Here is a 22,515-nt window from a genome sequence, read left to right as displayed (position 1 = left end):
ATCCCCAGTTCACCTACCTGCTTCCCTCATTTGAGCTCACTTGTAGAGACAGGGGCAGCGGGGAGGAAAGCATGCTCGGAGCTACTCACCACCACAAAGAGGTAGCGCTCAGAAAGCTCCCAGCTGGTCGGGAAGATGTTTGTCTCTTCAGAGAGCTTTAACAAGATGTCCCTGGCTTTGCCCATGTTCTGAGAGTCACTGATGATGCTGAGTTTGGTCACTGACAAGAGGGAGTCTGCTTCCTTCTGGAAACCTGGGAAAGAGATGTTACAGAAACAAGTCATACATGTGAGCAGGGTAATCCCTGAGCCCTCCAGGCTTTTGCAAGGTTCCTTATTCCTCCCTCCACCTCAGCCTGTTGGATTCCCTACTTGCTAAAACAAACCAGTGTTTCCCCCACGCAGGCTCTGTGTCTGCACTTGGGGCAGGTATAAGCTTGCTGGTGGGAGAAAAAAAATCATTCAGAGCAACTTTGTTGCTAGTTTTCCAGAGAAGACTTAGGAACATCCACACCTGGGGTGTTGATTCAGCTCTGGCATGTTCCTGAGCTTTTAGGGCTGGTGGGGCTACCTGAGCACCGCAGAGACTATGCCTGTTGTTGGGAGGTAACAGTGATGAAAAACCTGCAGCAGTAATTAAGGCATGCGTAATTGTTCCTGTAGCAGTCAGCATCTCTGATAGGAAGGGTATTTAGGGAAGGAAAGGGCGAGGAGAATGAATGCAGGGATCTTTAAATGTAATGGCTACCACTAACCCTTTGTTTGGCTCCAGGGAACTGGTGGTCATGTGTCGTACTTGAAACAGTTATGGGGAAAGAGTGGTGGTCTTATTATTAAAGCACAGGTCTAGGTAACAGAAGATAGCGGGTTTCACGTCTGGTTGCATGTCTAGCTTTGCTAAGGCCAAATGATCCCTGGTTTAGAGCTTCCCCACCCTTTGCCAAATGGCTCCAGAGCCATTGCGGACATGAGCAAGATGTGGGAGAGCCTTTGTCAACATGCCAAAACGTGTCAAAAAATCACAGACGTAAGGATGTCAAGTGATCCCTCCCATGTTTGGTCTGTACAGGCTGTGCGAGCACCTGGGTGAAGATGAATGCTGATACCTAGTCATGAGTTTATAATATTCCTCCCATCAGGATGCCAGAACAGCAGGTAGGGCAGGAGCGGCTGAGATACCCATCTCTTTTTCTCCCAGTGATAATAGCCTCGAACAGCCCAACAAGTGCACCCAACTCACACATCCTCCTCTCATTAGCTACCAACCACCTCCACCGCATGACGCAAGTCACTGAGCTGACGTGCCAGGACAGGACATCTCCTTGGCCCGAGTGTCACATGCTGTGTGCAATGCAATTGGGAAAACCAGGTCACACCCACCACTGCCTTCTCCAGAGGAGCAGCAGCTGAGCACACAGGACCGGCGGGTGCAGCTCCCTGTTTGCAGGCTAGGAAATCGCAGGAGTAGGAGGGCCACTGTTGAGCAATCTCGTTTGGTGAAAGGGTATTTCGAATTCACTTAGGAGCAAACAAAGCGTGTGGTTTAGCTCTGATCAGCTGACATGGGCTAAGGAAGAAGGATAGATGTATCTGTGCTCAAATCTGAAAGGGATATTCATTTCTCCCTGCTTATATTGCTTAATAAAATCCAGGGTGAACTCCCAGGTATCCCTGCTACATTTCCACAGGGAGGCTTGAACTGGCTAATTGTGCATGCTATTACGGGCTTGAAAAGCTCTCCCACTGATCATGGTTTGTGGGCTTTTTGACATGCTTGCAGACACAGTGGCCCTGTCTCTTCCTAGCTGTGCCTGAGCTCTGGGAAGCCTTCCACAGGCTCCCAGCTCATTGCTCAGCAGCCTTGTTTTATTTTTCTCCTTCTCCTCTATCAGTCTGATTTTGTAGGGCCATTCCCACCCTCAACCTTCATGGGACCTCCCATCTAGTACCCCAGAAATGACATCCTTTTGTCCTCTAGCTCACCTAAATCCTCCAAAATGTGCTTCCACCTGCTTCTCACTTCTTTTCGGGTCTGCCGTAAGGTATAAATATCGTAGTTGAGCTTTTGCCATTCCTGCAAAGCAAAGAGATAAGGGGATAAGGCACAGTCACTCACATGTGGGGAGGTCTCAGCTGCTTTTCTAGGAATTTCAGCTTTTAGAAACAGAGTCAGAGCTGAACTGTTGATGTTGGCACTGAGGGGTCAGTATGAAGGTTGATGGCCAGGCTGCTGTTGCCCCTGGAAGAAATTACATGGGCCAGCATCAAGTATTTCAGCTTGACATCCAGTACAGAATTCTCTGCATGTACAAAACAGAACTTAGCTTAGGCATTGCTGATGGCTGGAGTGGTCTCCTCAGTCAAACAGGGAGAATATAATTCCAGCTCTGTGCTGGAAATTACAACACTGTCCTAGGCTGGAGAACAACATGAACTTCCAAATGTAGCTCATCTGAGAGACTTCAGTCTCCTTGGGAAAGCCTGACGCCCCACCTAGCATCAAAACCTGAGGCTGTGAAAACACATTATTTGGTCTTTATAGTTTGAGAAACCACAACCACATATTCATAGTTACCTTCCATAAACTATTACTACACCTTATTTTCATATCCTTGTGGTTAAACTGGCATGGCACATTTTCTTACAGCTGATGATAGCCCATGGGAAACTAAAACTTTGAAAAACAGTTACTGCTCTCAGTATGGTCACAACAGAGTGGCTTCTCCAAACAGCCCAGCCCTCTGTCTGGCATTTAACTGGAGCAGGCAGGTTTTCAAAAGTACTGGAAAACAAGAAAACCAAACTTTTTTTACAGGCTGGGGTACCCTTTTTTAAATAGCAGAGAAGAGGAATGCACGTGGATGGTTGAGGGCTGAGCTGGAGTCATTTGACATAACTATTAGTGGCTGCCAGTTGCTGCAGTTAAGGCCTCACTTAACAGCTTAAATCCTTGCACTTGACCTCAAGCTGTGTAACTGCATAATAGGGCACTGTCTAAAACGGACGGTTTTGAGGTTATTTATTAAACACATCTGTACAAGTACACATTCCTGTGGAAATGCATGTATTCTGCAAGAAAACCAGGAGTACTTTTCCTAGCTGAGTTTAACCAATGCACTCACTGCAAAGGATGCGTTTACATAAACATCCACACAGCAGGTCATAACATCACTCAGATAATTTCCCTGCACTAACAACCTTAATTAATCTCATTTCTCAGCAACAGATTACATGATTGGACTCTTGCAGAATAAACGGGTGTTAATCTGTGCCATCTCCCTGGGATTTTCCTACATGATATGCTGTGTTCAAAGGGGTTAAAAATACCCATGAAGGTTGGCTGTGTGTTAGAAATCCCACTGTTTTTCTGATACCTGGTGCCTTAAGGGGTTGACTTGATTTGATAAAAGACTTGGAGATTTCTTAGTGTTTTTTCCTGAACCTGGCTGACACATCACGGCTGCAGAGAATTAAATGACGAGCCTGTTTCCTTGCTGTTCAGCGATAGCTGCAGGAAGCCCTTGGAGATTACACTTTGGAAGAAGCAGCCGTCAGGGTTAAGACACTGGTGAATTCAGGTCAGGAGAGCAGGGGAAACGTGGCTCTGCACCGCTTGTCCTCCCAGAGAGCAAAATCCCCTTCATTTTTAGCTTTGTGTTGGTGCTCACAATGAGCTAGCTTTGCTGATCAGAGGCGCGTTTCTCTCTCGGCAGCAGTAGTCCCTGAAAACAGCTTTACTTTTTGCACAGGAGGGCACCTGGCTACTAGTGCAAGACATCAAAACGCCTCTTCAGCCCTTCACGAGAGCAAGCAGGCAGGGGCAAGGCTCTCCTCTCTTGTGACTCTGGCTCATAACTAGAAACCGAGCTCCTCTCAGTGAAAAAGAAAAGAGGGGGTTTATTGTATTAAAGCTTTGTGGGAAGTATATTGCAAACTTGAAAGTTTATAAAAAGAGACTAAAAGGCTGCACAATGCCTTGGTCCCTGCTGGCAGGGATCCCCAGAAACATCTCAGCCTGCTCGTGACCCCACGGTACAAGCAGAGAGGAGAGAAAACCAGTCTGGGCATGCTGGTGGGGAAATAAGCTGTATGTGTTTGCCCTCCCACAAAGATAAACAAATCTGCTTTAATGCAGAGGATTGATCGAGATGGCTGCTGTGATTCCAGGCGTGCCTCACACCGCTGTATTAGCAAGCCAGGGGGGTGGGAAAGATGTTCCCCTCCCCAAAACATGACTTGCTGGCACCTGGCAGCAGGTTTCAGGGCTGTGGGGATTTACCCACCGTGGTAGCGAGCCAGACTCCTCGAGAAGCTGAAGGGCGAGCCGTGCTTAGCGTGCAGGGAAGCTGCTCCTGATTTTCTCTGGATTAACAGCAGCGTGTTTTCCCTTGTCTATTTTTGTTTTAAGGGAATCTAGGTTATGGCTTTCTTGTACATTGTAGTTACTGAATCACATCATGGAAGTGAATACAGTACATATTTAGTCCCAGGGGACCTCTAACAGTGTCCTGTCAATGAAGAATTTGGGGAGTGTGCAAAGGAGCAGCTTTGGTACAGAGAATTATGATTAATGGTGGTGCTTAGGGGGGACCTCTTGTTTCAGTGGGATTTCTTTTGCCTGAGCTGGATGCATTTATATTTTTGTAGAGAAAGCTGGGAGGAGAATGCTGCACATGGTACCAGTCATTGAAAAGCAACTAGAGACAGCAGGTTATCAGGATGAGGTTGGGCAGCTACAGGCTGAGCTCTCAAAGGGACTCATGCTCTGTCCTCCATCAGCCTCAGAAACCAATGAATTTTCCCAGGCAATTCCTTATAGCATAGATATCCAAAATGCCGTGGGCACACAGCTGTCCTCTGTGTTGTGTTGTTTTAATGAGGAAGTAAACTTAAGAGGATCTTTCCATCCCCAAAATGATTCTAAAAAGCACTTCTAACTACACTGCAGAGGAAGAGCAAAGCTTGTTCTGCCCATGCATAGGAATGGGCAACATCAGAGACTTTGGGGAGGGTGCTCCCCACGCACATCCCATGAGTCACCAAGATGTGACCTGTGGAGGGAGCGTTTAGCTGGGGCCAGGCAGCATCATGAGGCCAGGGCTGCTCAGCACCAGTGCTGGGCAGCCCCAGGGCAAGCAGCTGGGGCTCCGCACCAAACCCTGCTCCCCTCAGCCCTCGCTGTGGCTGTGACAGGGACCGCTGCAGCATACCAGGGCACTGGCAAGATGCAGGCAGGGCATGCCAGTCCTTGGGCAATCCCAGACAGAGCAAAGCTGGAGCTGGCTCCCCTCTGTGCCACATCCTGGGCTGGCTTCTCCTCGAAGCCCCTTCCAGTGCGCTGGTCTGAGCTTGTATACAGGCATGGGACAAGCGGCTCTCTCCCAAAACTTAGCTACATTTTGTGTCTTCTGTGCGCCTCTATTGCCTGTCCTGCCTCTTGCAAAGTTAGATGTAACTTCTAGAGTCATGAGGAGGCTCCTCACACACAATACTGGGAAAGTACAGCAGGATACTTGGTACTTACCAAACCGCTCAGTGTTTCTATGGGTCTGGGACATCCCAATGATGCATTCAAATTCAGTCCTTTAAGAAAAATACCCTTTTGCCAAAATCTGAATTAACCACAGGAAACCAAAGTAGGTTGCAGTTCCTGGTCCTGTTTTTTGCAACTAGTTTTGCCCTTTTAAACCTACATAGCAGGGCACAGCATAGTGAGAGCTCAAGAAAACCCTTCGCGCATGAGTCAAGGATATCCTGGAGCAGCAGGGAAACCCTGCTGCCTCTCTTTGAGCACTCAGCTGTTCAAATATTTACCTGGAAAACTTCCCTTCTCTAGTGTGATACACTAAAACTGCAAATGCCAAATGGAAGCGAGGAAATACTGGGCATTAAATATAAGCCAGGTTGGTACATAACTCAGAGCTCTGGAAAAAATGTGTCAAGAGAACAGGCAAGCACTGTCCAACTTTTCATCCCTGATCATATGAAAATTTCCTATTTAAATAGCGAGATTTCTTCATGTTGCCAAATCAATCGTCTACCAAAGCTGTTCCCTTTATTCCCTTGAAAGCAATTGGTGTCACTGTTCTGTTTAAGAGTTATTTTGGAAATGAGGTCAAAACAGAGTTATCAGAGAAAGACTACAAAATACCAGTCCAGGCAGGTATCACGCCACTGCCAGGGATGTTCCTACTCTGGCTTTGCAACTGGCCCAGCTGAGAGCAGTTGAGCAAATACAAACCCTAGATCCATGCTCATACATTGGACCATCAACCAACATCTCAGCTTAGAATAAGCTTAAACTATATTCAGTTTTCAGAGGCGTGCAGGCATTAAGAGGGTCAGTTCTGCACTCCCCGACTGGCATCTCCAACCCTGGGCAAATCCCATCACTTCCCTGTGCCCCAGAAAGAGCGTGTTGCAATACTGCTCTTCTCTGTAACTTGTTTAAAAAAGAATAATCCTGCAGGAGAGCAGGAGGAAGCAGAAAAATAGTCAGCTTGTTAATGGGCTTGCCAGGAAAATCATGCCAGCGTAACTCTGCTAGCCAGGACCCTAGCAGAGATGCAAGCTAAGGAATTGCCTTTACTAGTGGGGTTTATGATCCCATGTTCCCCAAGGGAGTAAGCCAAAAGAAGAAAGAAACACTGCATTTACAGCAAGCCATAAGAACAGTGTTTTTCCCTGGTCGTAATGCAAAAATCCACCTTTCGTTTCTGCTCACAGACGGGTGGTGCAACTGCCGTAAGCCTGGCTCCTTCCCTGAAGGCAGTATTGGTGCAACAGCTCAGGCTCCCTGCCCACGGCTGGGTAACTCCATGCATTCCATCAGAGAGCACCAAGGCATCAGGGCCACCACAAAGTGGACCTCAAGGTGAGGGCTATCTGCCATGTCATGCACATAAGCCCAGCAATAAGCCCAGTGCAGCTCTTGCTGTTAACGTTGGAGGCTTGCTGGAGCCACCGTGGTCCCCCTTCCTCAAAAAATATTTCCCTCAGCACTAGCAGGGTACATGCAGGAACAGTGACTTGGCCTGTACCTACGCAGCATCTTAAATAACAGCCTGTTTTCCTAGAGGTTCTCATTTCACCTCCAGGTTTGGGGTTTTACTTTACATCACAACGGGCTCAACAATCCTGCAGAACAAGAGCAGGAAAAAACATATTTTCCGTATTTGAAATGTTGACCCCAGCCTTCAAAAGCTTTGATGACAGCTTTGATCTCCAAAGGCTGCACCAGCTTTACCAGCCCCCTTAAGCCAGCCCTTCAGCTACAGCTTTTCTGGTTTTCTCTGCGCACACCCTCCCTTGCCCACACTTCGCTTCCAAAAGTGCAGCCAAGCACATCGCGCTCATCAGCCTCAAGCAGGGAGAAATCCAAAGCTGGAAGTTGCTCAGTCCTTAGGATTTTAGGAGGCTCCAGCGAACCTTGCCTCATCTACCTACTGCACGGTGGGTTTGGCAACCGTGGGGTGCTCCAGCAGGCTCCACCAAGGCCAATGGCCCCATGAGCCATCGCTCCCAGCACGCAGCACCGAGCAGGATGAGCAAATGTGCACGGAACAGGCACAGCCAGGACATCACACCGTTTGCTTTGAAGAGCTTCCTGCTGTGGTTCAGCCAGAGGCAGGGCGGAACAGCCTTGCCATCCTTGCACAAGCTAAGGTCATGCCGAGTTTGGGCCAGAGCTGCCAGATTTCCCAGAGCCGGGCTGTTGGAAGGGGGCAGGGAGAAGAAATGGCTCTGCATGGGGGGGTGTGGGTCCAGCCCCATGGTGGGGGCATGGAACTGACCCCGAGGGAGGACACCAATGCTGTGAGTTGCTGGCAGCTCCACCACAAATGACCTAACATGCAGAAAACTGACTGAGCTACAGGGTGCTCTCAGCATTGGAGCACCTGGCCCTTTGCATACACAGTTTGGTTTACTTATTTACGGCAATCCAGGATGCAGAGGTGCCCAGGCCAGGAGGGAGCCATCCTGGACCATACCTGCTGACCTCCAGCACCGTTGCCATGTCACCACTGCATCCTGGTCCACCACTTCTCCTGTCCCAGCTCACAGCACCTTGTCACTATGTGAACAACAGTTTTTTAAAAAAAAAAAAAAAGAAAATACCCAGGAAAGCAGAAGTGGGTTAGCCACACCAAGAAAAATGCAGAACTGGTTTGAGGCTGAGATGGTGCCATACAGATAAAACACACATGATGTAGAGTGAACTGCTCTTTGGGATCCTTCCAAAGTCCTGTGCTAGGAAATCGTTAAGATCAAGGTGGGGAATGGCAAAAGCATACAGTAAGTGCACAGCACGCTGAAATGTCTTTGTTAAATGAAGGAGCAGAAATACAGGGAGTAGTTCACCTGATTTTAACCAAGATTAAAATCTGTCTTTTTTAACCAAGAGATTTTAACCAAGATAAAAAAAAGGACCTATGGTTTCGTAACACTTGTGCACTGCACAAGCAAGAAACCATTCCTCTGTCCCCTGTCCTGCATCATCCACATGCTCTCCCCAGGGACTTTGGGAGCAGAGCAGCTCCCAAAGCAGAATATGCTTTTTGCAGCCCAGCGCTGTTTTTAAATTAGACTTCCTCTCTCTCAGGGCTAAAGCCTCATTAGGAGGGGAGGGCAACGCAATCTGGCCTAGTTTTAAAATGCTTGTTGGAGTAAGGAGAGATTTTGGCATCTGGGGCTGAATGGAGGAATGTTGGCTTTGCCGGCCAAGTCCCTCCCTGTCCTGCCACCCAGAACAAGCTGCAGCTGGAAAATGCAAGAGTTTGCTGGGCTTATATGTCATGCCTCAGTTTCCCTGGCTGTAAAAGAGAGACAGCAGAGAGGCTGGCAATCACCAACTGCAAGGGGCACTGTGCCATAATTCAAATCAAGCATATCATGTGCTGGCTTTCTTCAAAGTTGGCCTGATGTTGTACTCCTCAGGCTTTTTTATTAACTGTACTGCATAAAACAACAGGGTATGTTATCTTACACTTGTTGTGGCGAGGAAGGCCTATGCTCCTCTCTCTATTTTTCTGTCTGCACTATCACTTTTCACTGGCAGGCACGGCGACTGCTCAGACCTGCTGAAAACTGTACGGATACACTGGAAGCAGGGAGAAAGCACTGGGTTTAGGACAGGCAAGCACAGGAGTGCTCTCCTGCTCACCTGTAACTGATGTTCTCCTCTGCAACCTGAGCACGGCTGACACACAACTCTCCTTTGCCGAGGGAGCCGTCTTTTTAGCAGCCCATCCGCTTATGACATCGCTTTATAAATAATAATAGCTTTTAGGAGGCCTGCCTCCTCGTGAGCCCTAAATCAAGCTAAAAGGCCACTCGAATGGGTGTGGGCTGAAACTGGGAGCTTCAGGGCTGCCCTGAAGTGCACCCAGCTCCACAACAACCCAGAACTGGCACAGCCCCCTAAACAGAGTTGTCCTTGTTTCCTTCAGTCAGTTTGGGCTGGATGAAGCTTCCTGTCTTCTCTAAAGCAACCGCAAGGTATAGCTTCAGTTACAGCTGTAAAGGTTACGTGCAGCCATGAAAATGTTACAAAACCATCTATTGTAAACACCATGGTGGGGTTAATTCAATCCCCACCAAAAAGAGCCAAACCCAAACATTACATAGGGATTCTGGCCAACTGTATACAAGGATTGCATTATCTCATTTTAAGTTTTAAAAATTGTCATTTTGCTCTCGGCTGTACCTCGAGTTTAAGGCTTCTTGTGAAACCTGAGCTAGCTTCTGGTTTAATGGGACCATCACAGGAGAAAAAGTTACAGAGTTAGTCTTGCAGTCGCTTGGATGAAGTGGGATCACATTGAAATTAAACACGAAGCCTCCAGGCTTTCTTGCAAACATTTCAAAGTCTTAAAAGCAATCAGAGAGGGGAAAATGTGTCACTGTTTGCTACAGCCTGCTCCTAATCAGGCCACTGAAATCTCCTTTGCACCAAAGTGCTTTAGCAAAGGAAATCAGGGCTGCAAAACAGCCTTTATGTAACAGTGATGATTTTTCCCTTCAACGCTAAGAGCTGTGCCAGTTCTCCAGTTCTCAATAATTGCCGCACAAACCATTAGAGAAGTATTTAACTTGACGTGTCACTGGAGCGGCAGCTCAGCTCCAGGCACTGCCATTGCCAGGCAAATGTCACTGCAGGCAGGGCTAACGCTACTCTGGTCATGGAAAGGCCAGACCAGGGGAATATCAGACAAGAAAAGCAGCCTGTGCAGCTAGGAAATTGAGCTGGGGATCACAGTGCTACCAGTATACACTTGCAGGTGATGGTGGTAGGTGCTTGCAGGGAGGGCATCATGCATCCCAGCGTAGGGGGGGCTCTCCTGGCTCATCTGCCAGAGACACCCCGAGCTCCCAGGGATAAGATGGCTACAGATGCATCCACACCAGATATAGGATAAAATCTGGAGGGTGATGGAGCGGATGGGAGGACCTGAAGCCTACATGAGCCACGCTGGGGACTTTGGGGTCTCGTCAGCTTAATGGGTGCTTAAACAAAAACACTGCCAAAGCATCCGATGAAAGCACCAAGCCTCATTCTGCAGTGAAACTGAGAGCGAGGAACGGCACCGCCTCACCTCCGAGTCCTTGTCCAGCTGGTTCCTGACCACAATCATGTTGTACAGCACCCGGTCGTCATCCGCTTCTGTGTGGGTCACGTCATGTGGGGTGCTCCACAGATTCTGCTCCTCATCCCGTGCCAGCGTGGCTCCGAAGGAGGTGTAGGGATTGTTGTTACTGCAGAGAGGGGGAGAGGCGAGGCAGCATCAGCTACCGTAGCATTACGCTGCCTCCTGTTACCTGTGCAGGGTAAAGTGCCCATTGCTGTGGCATCCCCTCTCGCAGCCCAGTATCCTGCCTGGGAGAGGGAGGGCAGAGAAGTGGGGAAGGGGAAGACAGACAGAGGTTTTTTACCTTAGCAACCATCCTGACCACACAAGCCACGGTTCAAACCAGGCAGTGCTGCCATGCAAGACACCAGACACACAAATTTGCTAAAGACCAGTTATTATTTGAGCAGCTAGGATGGAGGAACTGTGAACATCCACCTGTGAGGATGAAAGGTGACATCTCCCCATTGCTCCCGCAGCCCCCTGCTCTGCTCCCCATCACGCCTTCCCACCCCAAACACTGCACAAGCCCCCAGCCTCTCCAAGCTTAACGTGGGAACAGTTCTAATTAACTAAGACTCAAAAATCCCAGTGGCTCTGGAGGGTATTTTCCCTCTGCCCAGCTAACCCTGTAGCTGTGCCAAGATCTCAGTGGCACGGCCTGTCCCACAGAGACTTTGTGCGCAGAGAGACATGCCTTGAGCAGCGGGCAAGGGGATGGCCGCATGCAACACCTCTCCCTTGCCTCTTGGCCAAAGAAACAGCTTCTACCCATCTTCTCCCCAAAGGCAGTGGCATTGGGCATGGTTTCATTTTGCTCAAAAGATGTACCACGTCTTCTGGGGGAGCTGGGGCTGTTTATCCCAGGGAGGAGGTGGCTTGGGGGAGATCTCATCCATGTCTATAAGGACCTGATGGGAGGGAGCAAAGGAAATGGAGCCAGACCCTCGTCAGTGGTGCCTCACAGTAGGACACACATTGAAACAGCGGTAATTCTGTTTAATCATAAGAAGGGTGGGTGAATATGGGTGCAGGCTGCCCAGAGAGGTTGTGGAGACTCCATCCTTGCAGACAATCAAAATCCAACTGGAGATGATCCTGGGCAACCTGCTCCAGCTGACCCTACATGAGCAGGGGTTGGACTGGATGCTCTCCAGAGGTCCCATATCCAGGACCATGTTCCTGTGTGACCCTGCAGCTCTATTTTCTGCCCAGCAGTCCAAACCCTACTGAATCAAGCAGGCAATCCCCACAGATAGCCTCCACCCAGCAGCTCCTACCTGAGAGGTACAATGATGCACAGAGCTGCACAAGGACGTGTGCCAAAGCACAGAAAGGACATTTAGTCCCATCATTATTTGGGGGTGGAAACATTCTCAGCCTGCTTGTGAATTTCGGGCTTTATTTGCTTAGTGGTCAGCAAAACAGAGCATCATCTTCTGGTAAGGTTGTCCCCATCCAGGCAAGGAGCTTTTCTCTGCACTGTTGGCAGTTCTGTGTTTTATCATTTTATGTTGCTACTGGGATGTGCATTGTTTTTATAGGGTTATTTAATTCTGCCGGGAGAACCTTTAGCAGAGGATTTCCATAATATTTCTAATCAAGATGTCCAGACACTTGAGCAGAACAACACAAATGGGATAAATATTTTTGGCCTTACACAGTAGTCTCATCAGCATCCTGTGGCAATCCCTGTTCATTTCTTGTTAGAACAACCCACTGTTTATTCTATTTGGTACCCAAACCCCATTTCTTTCACAAGGAATCCATCCAGCAAAACCTCAGATAACACTGTGGGTGCTTTAGCCATGATGCCAAACCATAAAAAAAAATGCTAAAAGGAGCTCCTTTTATAAATAGATAAAATAGAAAAAAAACCCCTATAAATAGATAAAATAGAAAAAAAAATTCACATCAGCATTCCTGCAGGAATGTTAATTAGACTTTCAACAAACCAAAAACCTGAGCAACAGGTAATAAGGGAAAAGATAATCTCTTATAATCTCTCATTAAAGACAAGCAAACAAACATAAGTTGGAGGGTGTGGATGGCAAAACTCAGCTGTTCCTACACCACAGCCAACATGGGTTCGCTCAAACTGTTTTTCAAACGTGGAGCAGACAGGATCCCCAGCCTGGAAGGGATCACTCAGGAGCCAGCCATGCTATCAGCATGAGTTTGGTCCCATTCTGCCTTTGACAAGCTTCTTCCCACTCAGTGACTTACCGGTACCCTTAACAGCTGACTTTTAAAAACAGTACTTGGCAGCAACACTAACACACCTTAGCTTTTATGAGCCACCCCCTCACAGCTTCAAGGCACTTCCCAATGCATCTCTTTTTCCAAACCATGGCATGGACCATCCAGCAGCCTGTAAGGGATGGGGGCAGTGCCCAGGAGTCAGCAAATCCATGGAAGTGGAGAGCTCTGCCAACAGTGAGCACCCCCAGAGCATGCTGGATTTCCAAGCAACATTTAAAATGAAGAAATGGGAGGAAAAAAAGGAGCACATGAATGGCAGCCTGCTTTGCAGGTCACAGGAGTCTCCATGGGACCAGAGGGGACTCAGCCCATTTCACACACTGAGCTTTATCCAGAAAACAGCAAGTGCTAATGCTTCATCAACAAATTTCTGCTCCAGGGGGCTTTCAGTGCAGATTAAACTCATTTTGGGATTCAGAGCCCAAATTCTCCGTTTATTTGCATCCTGAGGACACCATCCGAGCCAGATCCCACCTTTGTGCATCAAGAGACAGCCAGGCAGCCTGGATGCTTCACTGCACCAGCCTGGCTCACTGGCTTTAGCTGGAGTTTCTTTTCCAAGCCCTACACAAGCACTGTGCCTACATCCATGCTCCATTCCCACCTCCACACGCAGTGCTGGCTGCTCTCACTGGCCTCATCAAGGTTACAGCCAGCCTTGTATATGCTTGGGTAACATATGCATCTCATTATACACATTGTATCTCCTCCTCACTGCTCCACTCTTTGACATGTGAGATTTATGAGGCTGCAACCACTCCGCTTGGGGAAAATAAGGTGAAAAGTCATAAAGTCATCATTTCTGTAGCAAGAGCAGCTCCCAAAACCTAAAACTCAGCTAAAAGATCTGAAATCTTGAGCAAGTCATTCATTTTAAACAACGCTGAGATAAAAATACAGCAGGCATGCTCTTGCAAGATACCTGCTTTGAAATCAACCCCCAAAGCATCCCAAAGAGGGACAATCCAGAGATTAGGCTGTTAGATTAATTATGCTGGTATACTTGTGCAAGAGCAGGTGCCTTTCAAATGCCCAGCATTTATACTGGCTTTCCTACTTACAGCCAGCATTAATTGGATCGCCAGCGGAGAGCATGTTACTAAAGAAAGGTGCCCAGTGAGGGACAGCCACCCCGGCTGGCAAGGCGGCAGGGCAGGCAGGAGCCTCTGCGCACATGTGCTCCGCTCTAGTTAGGTTAATGCCAATTGCCTGGGCTGGAGGCCCCACGCTCAGGATTATCTGGTTATTATTTAGGTAACTGCTTTAACAGCACAAAATCAGGACATTTCAAGCCCTGTTGCCAGCTCTGCCATTACCCAATACCTATGTAGGCCACAGCGGGAGCATCCCATGCTCCTTCCTGAAACGCCTCTGTCCTGCTGATGACACAGGGAGGGCAGGGTCCCTGCCCCATCGCAGGGCTGGGGTACCCGCCGTGGGCTTCGGCAGTGGCCAGGACCCCAGCTGGCAGCTGGGGAAAGGGAGAGGTGCCGCAAACCCCGTGCACAGATGTTTTGCAACATGCAAAACCTCCTTATGTGCTTGCACAGCTCACAGCTCTTCTCCACGACTCGGGGCTTCATCTTTTCACACACACACCCCCCAGCCTCACGACTCCGGGTGCAAGGTGGATGTGACCAACAACGGGAGCAAAAAATCTGCTCTCCGGAAACCAGCACACATGCTGCCTTCACATAAAGGCGGCTCCAGCAGCGCGTCGTCATCTCCTTTGCAGCATCCCCGCGGGAGCAGAGCTCTGCACAGCGCAGAGCTGCCCATCGGTGGGGACCCCGCTGCACAGCGATGGCAGGACCCCCCTTTCGGTCGGCACCTCGGCCTCTGTGGGAATCCCACTGTAGAAAGACAAAAGCTGAACGGTTCCTCTGGCAAGGGCACACGGGGGACACCGAAAAGACGCCGCGCACGGTTCGGTCGCTAAAAGTTAACGGTAAAAGCCCTCCCCGCCTCCGGCAGCAGCAGCGCGGCGGACACGGTGCCACGAGGGGGCGGGAAGGGCCCGGCCCCCCCCGGGGCAGCCCCGCCGCAGACGGAGCCGATAGCCGCATCCCGCTGCCCGGGCACGTCCCCCGGGAGCCGCGGCCGCTGCCGGGGCGCTGGGAGCTGCCGGGATACACAGCGCTCGGCCTGACGCGCCGGGGCAGCCACCGTGCGGGACCGGTGCCGGCGGGGGGCGCAGGGCGGGCTCACGCCTGGCTGCAGACCAGGGCACCGGCCCAGCTCCGCTGGGAGCATCCGTCCCCCCGCCCGCGCACGGCGGGGGGGCTCAGCCCCATCCCACGGGGGGGGGCGGGGGTTAGGGAAGGGGCCGGGGGTCTCACCTGAGCAAGGGCTCCTTCTCGGGCGGCGCCGCCTCCCCTCCGCAGCAGCCGCAGCAGCCGCCCAGCGAGCGCAGCCAGGTCCCCAGCCCCATCGGCGCCGCCGGAGAGCCGCGCTGGGGGGGCCGCGCTCAGCCCGCCCCTGCCCGGCCCCGCCCCCGGCCCTGGCCCCGCCCCGGCCCTGCCCCGGCCCGGCCCGGCCCTGCCCCGCCGGCGCAGCCGCTCCCGCCGCTGCTCTGGGCGGCCTTGCTCGGGGCGGACTCCGCGCTGCTCCCCCCTGCGCGCTCCCGCACCCCCTGCATCCTCCTGCACCCCCCGCATTCTCCCACATCCTGCTGCACCCTCCTGCTCCTCACTGCACCCCATTCACTGCACCCCATGAACCCTCCTGCACACTTCCCTTCCCACATCTTCCCACACTCTCCTGCACCTTCTTGCATGCTCACCCACCCCCCTGTGCCCCGTGAACCCTCCTGCTCCCTTCTGTGCCCTCCTGCACCCTCCTGGATGCTGCACTGTGTTGCGTTTGTAGCCTCCCGGCCCTCATGCCCTAGCTAAAACGGGCCACCACTGGCCATCACAGCACGGCCAGAAACCAGAAAATCCCCATTTGCAATCTTCCACACCACTACGCTTCCAGGCTGGTTCCCACTTGGCTTTCAGGACACAGGGCTGTGATCCTGGGAACTGCAATGGGAAATGGGCAGGGGTGATGGACTCAGCTGCCTCCTGGCGCGGGGGGGGGGGGGGGGGGGGTTGGAAGGAGAAGAGCCTAAAAGATTGTTCCCTTTGTTTCTCCCTTTCTTACAATGAGTATTCCTATCATGTGCCTAGCTCAGACCCCAAGGAAGAAGAAAATCTTGAATGCTGAGTTATGATGGTCCCAGATCTCATTTAATTGCCACAGGCTTGATTGCATTTCGGAACAGACCATCAAGCATCAGCCAGTCCCCAAAGCAATCACTCTAAGTGTGGCTGGCCATGCACATCCCAACGAGTCATTTAATTTCAGTACAGCAGGTTCCTGACACCACTGAATTTTTTGCTTATCCCAGCAGATAAGCTACTATATCCTTGTGCCTGGCACACGTGCACAAGGAAATATAAATCAGTTTGCACTTGTGTTTCTCTCCCTCTTTAACCCCAGGGCTTGTTAATTCGTCCCCAGTGAGTTACACCCCCTTGGCCACCCGAGAGCGCTGGACAGCGAAGCGCTATGCTAGACGAGGCACAACCATTTTGTCACGGCACTGCGAAATGCCCTAAAGGTACGTGTTTGGCTCCGGGACTTTGTAGCATCTGAGTCCAGCCCTGGTGAGGTTTCCCTGACAGTTATTTCACAGCGGGGGATCGAGCACGGAGGCTCACAGCCCCCTACCAGGGGGCAGAAGGAGCCAGAGGCAGAAGGAGGAATTCAGCCAGAGCACATTTAGGAGGACTGATCAACTAAGCTGCACGGACACCGCAGCCATCACACGCAAATCCAGGCAGCATCAGTGGTGGCTCCTCTGATGGACTCGCCTTCCCTCTCCAGTTCCGTATCCACCAAGGGAGACAGCAGGCGGGAAACCTCTGGGCACCTGAAATCCAGGGGCTGAAGCTGAAGGTAGAGGTACGTAGGGCTTCTCAGCTGTTGCCGAAGGACTCTCTGAAGTGTCTAACCTTAGTCTTCACATCTGATGCTCTCTGAAAAGCACTGGAGCTCAAGAGTGCTCTGTCTCAGACCTTGTTTGCTCCCAGGTGTCGAATAAGAAACATTTCTGGTAAGAATAAGAGAAACCCCACTGCCAAAATATGGGTGGGCAGCTTCTGCCACCCAGCCCTAGCTTTTTCTCCAAGGGCTGCATTGGGAATGGTGGGCAGCCATGTATTTTGACAGCAAAAGCCAATAGCGTCACATATCTGCCAGGACTGCTGGGATCCCATCAGGAACAGGCTATGCCCACAGACACCGAAATCACTATCTGGTACTTTCACATGGGACACCTTGGGAAGCCACTCAGCTAAGAGGACTGCAGCGCTGGATTGCAGTGCCACCAAGGTGAGTTGGGATGTTCGGGTCTGTTTAAGGCCATCAGGTCACAAAAGGTCAGTGGCTCTACAATTACAAATGAATTGCAGACAATGAATGATAAGCTGTTGGTGCTGCTTAGACGTAAGATGAGCCAGGAAGCAAAGAGGAGCCTCTGGTCCCTGCACGGGGTACGGGAGATCTCAGCATGCTCTGCCACATGTTCTCAGCTGACTTCTAAATTTCATTTCATTAATCAGCCCCACAATCAGTCTTCCCATCTTCCTTAATTAAAAGGTAAAATTATGGGAGGAGGACTTGGTTCTTATTGTTTCTGGAAGATCCCAGTGCTAGGGCTTTGCTCTCAGCCAGGGCTTTCAGCTCCCCTGCGTGCTGTGCATCAATCATTCATAAGGAAGGATTTACAGCAGGATGAGCTGAGGGGAGAGGCAGAATTTCAAAGTCAAGGGTGCTTTCCTCTGCAAACTTCTTCCTCTACCCTTGAGCTTGCCCCTGCCTGCTTTTATTTATTCTCCAAGCTTTTGTGTGCTTGAGCGGGAGAATAAGCAGCCGACATGCCAGCTGCTATTAAAAGAAGCCGGCAATTGCCCGTGACATTTCCTTGCACGGGTGCGGATGCACGCTCCCCAAAGTAGTCACTACCGCAGAGATTCCCTTGCGCTCCCCCCTCCCTCGCTGGTTGTCCACTGGGTCTCTCTTTCATCTGGGCTCTCTTTTCACTTGAGCACTGTTTTCCTCTGGGTTGCAGAGGCCAGGGAGCAAGCAAGGCCAGCCCAAATCCCCGCCGAGACCTTGAGGCACAGCTATAACACACACAGCCATGTGATCAGCTGAGGCATCCTTGATGCGTGGCTAACTCCCTTCCCTACAAGGAGATTTTATCCCGTGCCCTGCTGCTTGTAAGCCAAAAGAATTACGTTCTTCATTAATTTAAAGCCTGAGCCCTCTAGGTTTAAAAAGAGCCTTGCAGAAATACCAAGTATTTTCCAATTCCTTTATTCCTTGTTGTGATAATAAATCTTGTTCCTTTTCCATCAGAGAACAAATAAAGAGGGGAAAGTCTCCTGAGAGCTGAAGCCTTACTGGGGTCTGAAAAGCAAATAATTTTCTTCACAAGGTAAGAGAAATATCACTGGCTTCTTCACAGTGTAAATAACTCAGGTGACAGAGCCAGAGATGATGCTTTGGGGAGCAACGTGCCTTCAGCATTTTTGTCATTGCCCTTTGGGTGCTGTGGTCCCATGGCGTTTCCGTATCACCACTGCCTTCTTGGTGGGGAGGAACTCTGGAGTGGAGACATTTCCACCATATTTATTTGTTCCTAGTGAGCAAGAGTCTGCTGGTTACAGACTTTTTTGACTCCTTGATGTAGTTATCACCTAAATACATGTCCCCCAAGCTCCAAGGCTGTCGGGTAGGAAGGAGGACAGCATCATCCCCCTCCTGGATCAGTATGCTGGTGGTGGGGAGGTTGGTCCCAGCCTACCCAGCCCTCCCTGCAGCAGCTGCTCACCCTTTGTGCCTGCCCTCTGAGCACCCTCCCTCCAGCACAGCCTGGCAAAGAGCTGCTGAGTCAATCAAAGGTGAAATGAAATTGAAAACAACTAAATTTGTAAATTAAGTGCAGCACTGCAATGGGGTGATTTGCCTCCTCTTCCTTTAGCTGCGTGCCACAGGCAAGCCATTTGCAGGGTTCAGTGCCACAAGGCCTGCTGTGTAGGATGGGACTCAGCATCTTCCACAGCTTGTCCTGAGGAGTCAGAGTGATGTGGAGTGAAATACGGCCCCAGATGCCACCAGGGCTCCCATCAGGGTGGGCACAGAGCATTCCTTGGTCCACCTACTGGGTCGGATTTCTTTTCCCAGGATAATGTCTTGGAGTTCATTACAAGCAGTAACGATGGTGCCAGCGTGTGCTTTGGGACCCTACTTGTCCCAGTTGCTCTTGTGGAATTGCCCAGTGTTCAGAATCTCTAAAAATGAGGCTGCACATTTCATGCCACAGTACTGCTTTGCCCAGATTTAGAGGTCAGCACATCTCCTCCTTCATCTTTCTCCCGCGGGCAGGGGCAAGACCCAGTGGTGGTGCCAAAATTAAAAGCAGCAAGCCCATGGCTTGGCTGTGGACTACAGAATTGCTGTGATTTTAAGGTCTATGTTTAATGACCTGGCCAAAGGGGGACCTCTGCTACCGGGGAGAGAGGACTCAGGACTCCACCTACAAGAGGCTGAGTCCTGCAGCATCCCCTCTACACAACTGCCAGCAGCAATGGGCAGAGATGTCCAGCCCAAGGAAAGGAGGGGAACAAGAAACATGTGAGTATCCCAAACTCCTTCAGGTGCCACGCACCTTCTCATCACCTTGAGTTTAACAAGATGTGATTAAGTGGTGTGTCTCTCCCTCTGTACCTAGTAGCAACCACCACAAAATTCCTTTGTGCAGATGCAGCTGACCAGAGCTGGGGTTTTCCTCAAACTCTTCTAGGTAGGTGTAGGAAGGTGAGCTGGAGTGTTTTCCAGGCAGGGGATTATTCATGGAGAAGGTGGAGAACTGAACCCTCTGAGCAAGACATTTTGTAATTGGTTTAGGACTCAGAGCCTCTAAATTTGGGAGACACTCCAAAAGATGCAGCTCAGGGTATCTGGCAGTGTTTGAGCTCCATGGGCAGGATCCTACGGGCAGAGGCTGGTGTAGGAGTGGTGTAACCTGGAGGTGAGTGGGGCACTGACTTCATTGCAGAGAAGGAGGGTGGAAGGAGGTGAATGACACGTCATTAGCGAAAAGAGAAAACTCATTATGATTTTTAAAGCCATCCAGGTAGAAAACTGAAGGGCCCAGAGCTGCGGTGGCTGGGCTTAAAATACAGCCACGGAGAAAATAAATGAGAATTGTTTTCCATTTGAGGAATGGGTATAATTAATTAGGAGGTGTTTATGAGTTTTGTAACATGTGTTTTGTAGCTGCAGGAAAAGAAGCTGGTTAATTGTTCTCCAAGTGAAATAAGGGAAGATTTTTCTGTCAGAAAGTTATTGCTGGGGATGACATGAATGCAATTACAGAGCCAGGTTGGCTCCAAGAATGACATTTGTATTCAGGATAAAACAAAGCAGCTCTTTCCCACTGGCACCAAAACAAGGCAGAAGGGGAAAGGAAATCTTCAGGAATATCAAAGCATCTGGCTAAGGTGATCTCAGATGTTTTGTTTTCATGAGGCAGTGCTGTTTCCCTTGCGTGTCAGGTCATTACACCAAGAAAAAGAATTTAGTACAGTATTTACTGACATGCAATGAAACGAACCACAATAATATTAACAAAATGGCTTTTTCCATATCAAGATGAGACATTTCAGCATGGCAGAAATGACAGTGCTGTTTGTGAAAAATACTGACAAGTGATGCGAGAAGACTGACAGGAGTCTCATTTGGGCTTTTTTCCCCCAAAATAGATAGATTATTTTTTTTTTAATAAATTTCTGAATGAGATGTACTCCCAGTGAAAAAAACCCCAAACATCTATCTGGAAATGGTCCCAGAGGCTGTGGTGAAACACCAGCGGCTGAGCAGGGAGGACGGCTGCACACTTGGACCGCTGTAGGATGGTGCGGGATGGGACCGCCAGCAGCAGAGGAGCACAGGGAGGTGTAAGAAGCACGCAGACAAGTACCTCTTTATTTGCCAAGGACAGAAATTGATCTCCTGGCCATATACAAGGTTAGGGCTTAGCTTGCTGATGCTGTTTGGAAAAGCAAAGCTCTGGGAGCTAGTTTGCCACAGAATTGTGCAGAGGCACAAAGGCGGGGAGGAGGCAGAGCCAACAGGCACAAGATTTCAGGAGAGCAGGAACAGAGGGATGCCGGCATCTTACCTCCTTTTCTGCATTAAGGTTAGGGTTTGGAGGTCTATTAATTCAGGACCCCGCTATATAATTTCAATCAGCAGGGCCTGTAGGTTTGGGAAACATGTTAGGAAGACCCCAGGGGGCTTTGGTGTTCCTTAAAGCTTATGGATTTAATAAGCAGGCTGGTAGGGGTGATGGACAGTGTCTGATTCTCGGTGCCTGGGGTATAACTCACTTTTGGGCTAAGGCTCAGCAATCCAAAGGTCAAGGAGACCAATTTATTGCTGCATGGTGCAGGACCATTGGAAATTATCTGTCACTTGGGGAATAGAATAGAGCTGGAGTAGGAAGTCAAAGGCAGCTGAATCCAGTGTGCCGAAGTCTGGGAGAGCTTAGAAAAAGACTCATGCCATTTGCAGCTCATGCCTGGCTTGTATTTTCTTTAACTGCAAGCATTTGGTCTCAGCTGTAGCCAGAGGACAATTGGTTAAGTGTCATCTGTACATTGCCCATCAGAGCAGCCTGTGCTACAGGGACCTCAGAGTTAGGAAGAAGGCAGGTAACTGAAGCCCAGGACATCATCTCTTCCATTATGCGGTCATCCTTTCAGCAGAGAGCCGGCAAAATTAGGGTATCTAAACCCCAAAGAGGCCAGACTCTTGCCAGCTGCTGCAGGACACCGCGGGTTATAAAAACATGGGGACCTTTGGTGCTTGTGTTGTATTTTCTCTTGGTGCAGATACGCACTCCTGGAACAATTAAGCAGTGGGTGACGCAAATGAACTATTTGGAACACAAGCCCAGTAACTCCAACCTAAGCTTTGATTCAGCAGACTGCTTCAAGGTGGCCTCCATCTTCAGTCCCTGGGTAAGTTCCACTGATTTCTCTTAAAATTAGGAGAGGCTTAAAGGCTGTGCTGATTAGCAGAGATTCACAAGTGCTGTGCAAAATGCCAACTGAGGTGCATGGGCTTTCAAGCAAGCCACGGCTCTGCTGGCTTCAGATGTAATCAGCATCACTCTAGTGTGGGAAGGGGTAAAAACCTGCCCTGAATCAGGGGAGGGTCTTTATCTAGTCCTGAGATACCAACACTCCGTGCTCTTGAAGTCGGTACTGGGGTTATACGGGCTCTATTTATGCCTCTTCTTTTTCTGCTGGACAACAGGAGGGGACTTCAGGCGCAGCCAGACCTCCGCAGGTACAGCTTTGGGTACCCGCAGCATGCGAATCCTGTCCTCCTGCCACCTTGCAGCATCTGCCGGCCTCAAGCACCCGCCTCCCGAGGCGTGCGGGGCTGCTGAGCACCGCCGGTTGGCGGCCACCCCGAAAGCCGGCCCCAGTCAGCAACCGCACGAACCGTGCGAGGGCCGAGGCCCGGCTCTAGGGCGCCAGCGGCCCCCCGGGCACCGCCTGTGCGTC

General features: G+C 50.3%; 1 protein-coding gene and 1 long non-coding RNA gene across 9 annotated transcripts in view; one reads left to right on the top strand and one right to left on the bottom strand.

The window, feature by feature from the left end:
- Positions 1-15,381, bottom strand: part of MREG (melanoregulin) — a 76,542-nt gene extending 61,161 nt beyond the window's left edge. For all 3 annotated transcript variants that reach the window (XR_013930084.1, XR_013930085.1, XM_080399873.1), the window contains exons 1-4: positions 15,229-15,381; positions 10,595-10,754; positions 1,983-2,073; positions 90-253 (exon numbers count right to left, since the gene is read on the bottom strand). Coding sequence is in view for 1 of the 3 variants with exons in the window: in XM_080399873.1 (XP_080255999.1) it covers positions 90-253; positions 1,983-2,073; positions 10,595-10,754; positions 15,229-15,320 (507 nt within the window). In the remaining 2 variants the exon portion in view is untranslated. The remainder of the gene's footprint in view (positions 1-89; positions 254-1,982; positions 2,074-10,594; positions 10,755-15,228) is intronic.
- LOC308068747 lies at positions 10,761-22,489 on the top strand. 6 transcript variants are annotated; one of them, XR_013930111.1, is made up of 5 exons: positions 10,761-14,837; positions 16,373-19,573; positions 19,674-19,742; positions 19,847-21,963; positions 22,262-22,489. It is a non-coding gene; the product is annotated as an uncharacterized lncRNA (long non-coding RNA). The 6 variants fall into 6 exon arrangements; XR_013930109.1 differs by having other exon boundaries at positions 16,373-16,493; positions 16,569-21,963; XR_013930110.1 differs by having other exon boundaries at positions 16,373-17,266; positions 18,006-21,963.
- Positions 22,490-22,515: the final 26 nt, after the last annotated feature.

This window comes from Falco punctatus, assembly GCF_963210335.1.
Source record: "Falco punctatus genome assembly, chromosome: 8".
NCBI classification, from domain to species: domain Eukaryota; kingdom Metazoa; phylum Chordata; class Aves; order Falconiformes; family Falconidae; genus Falco; species Falco punctatus.
This window is presented reverse-complemented; position numbering and strand designations above follow the sequence as displayed.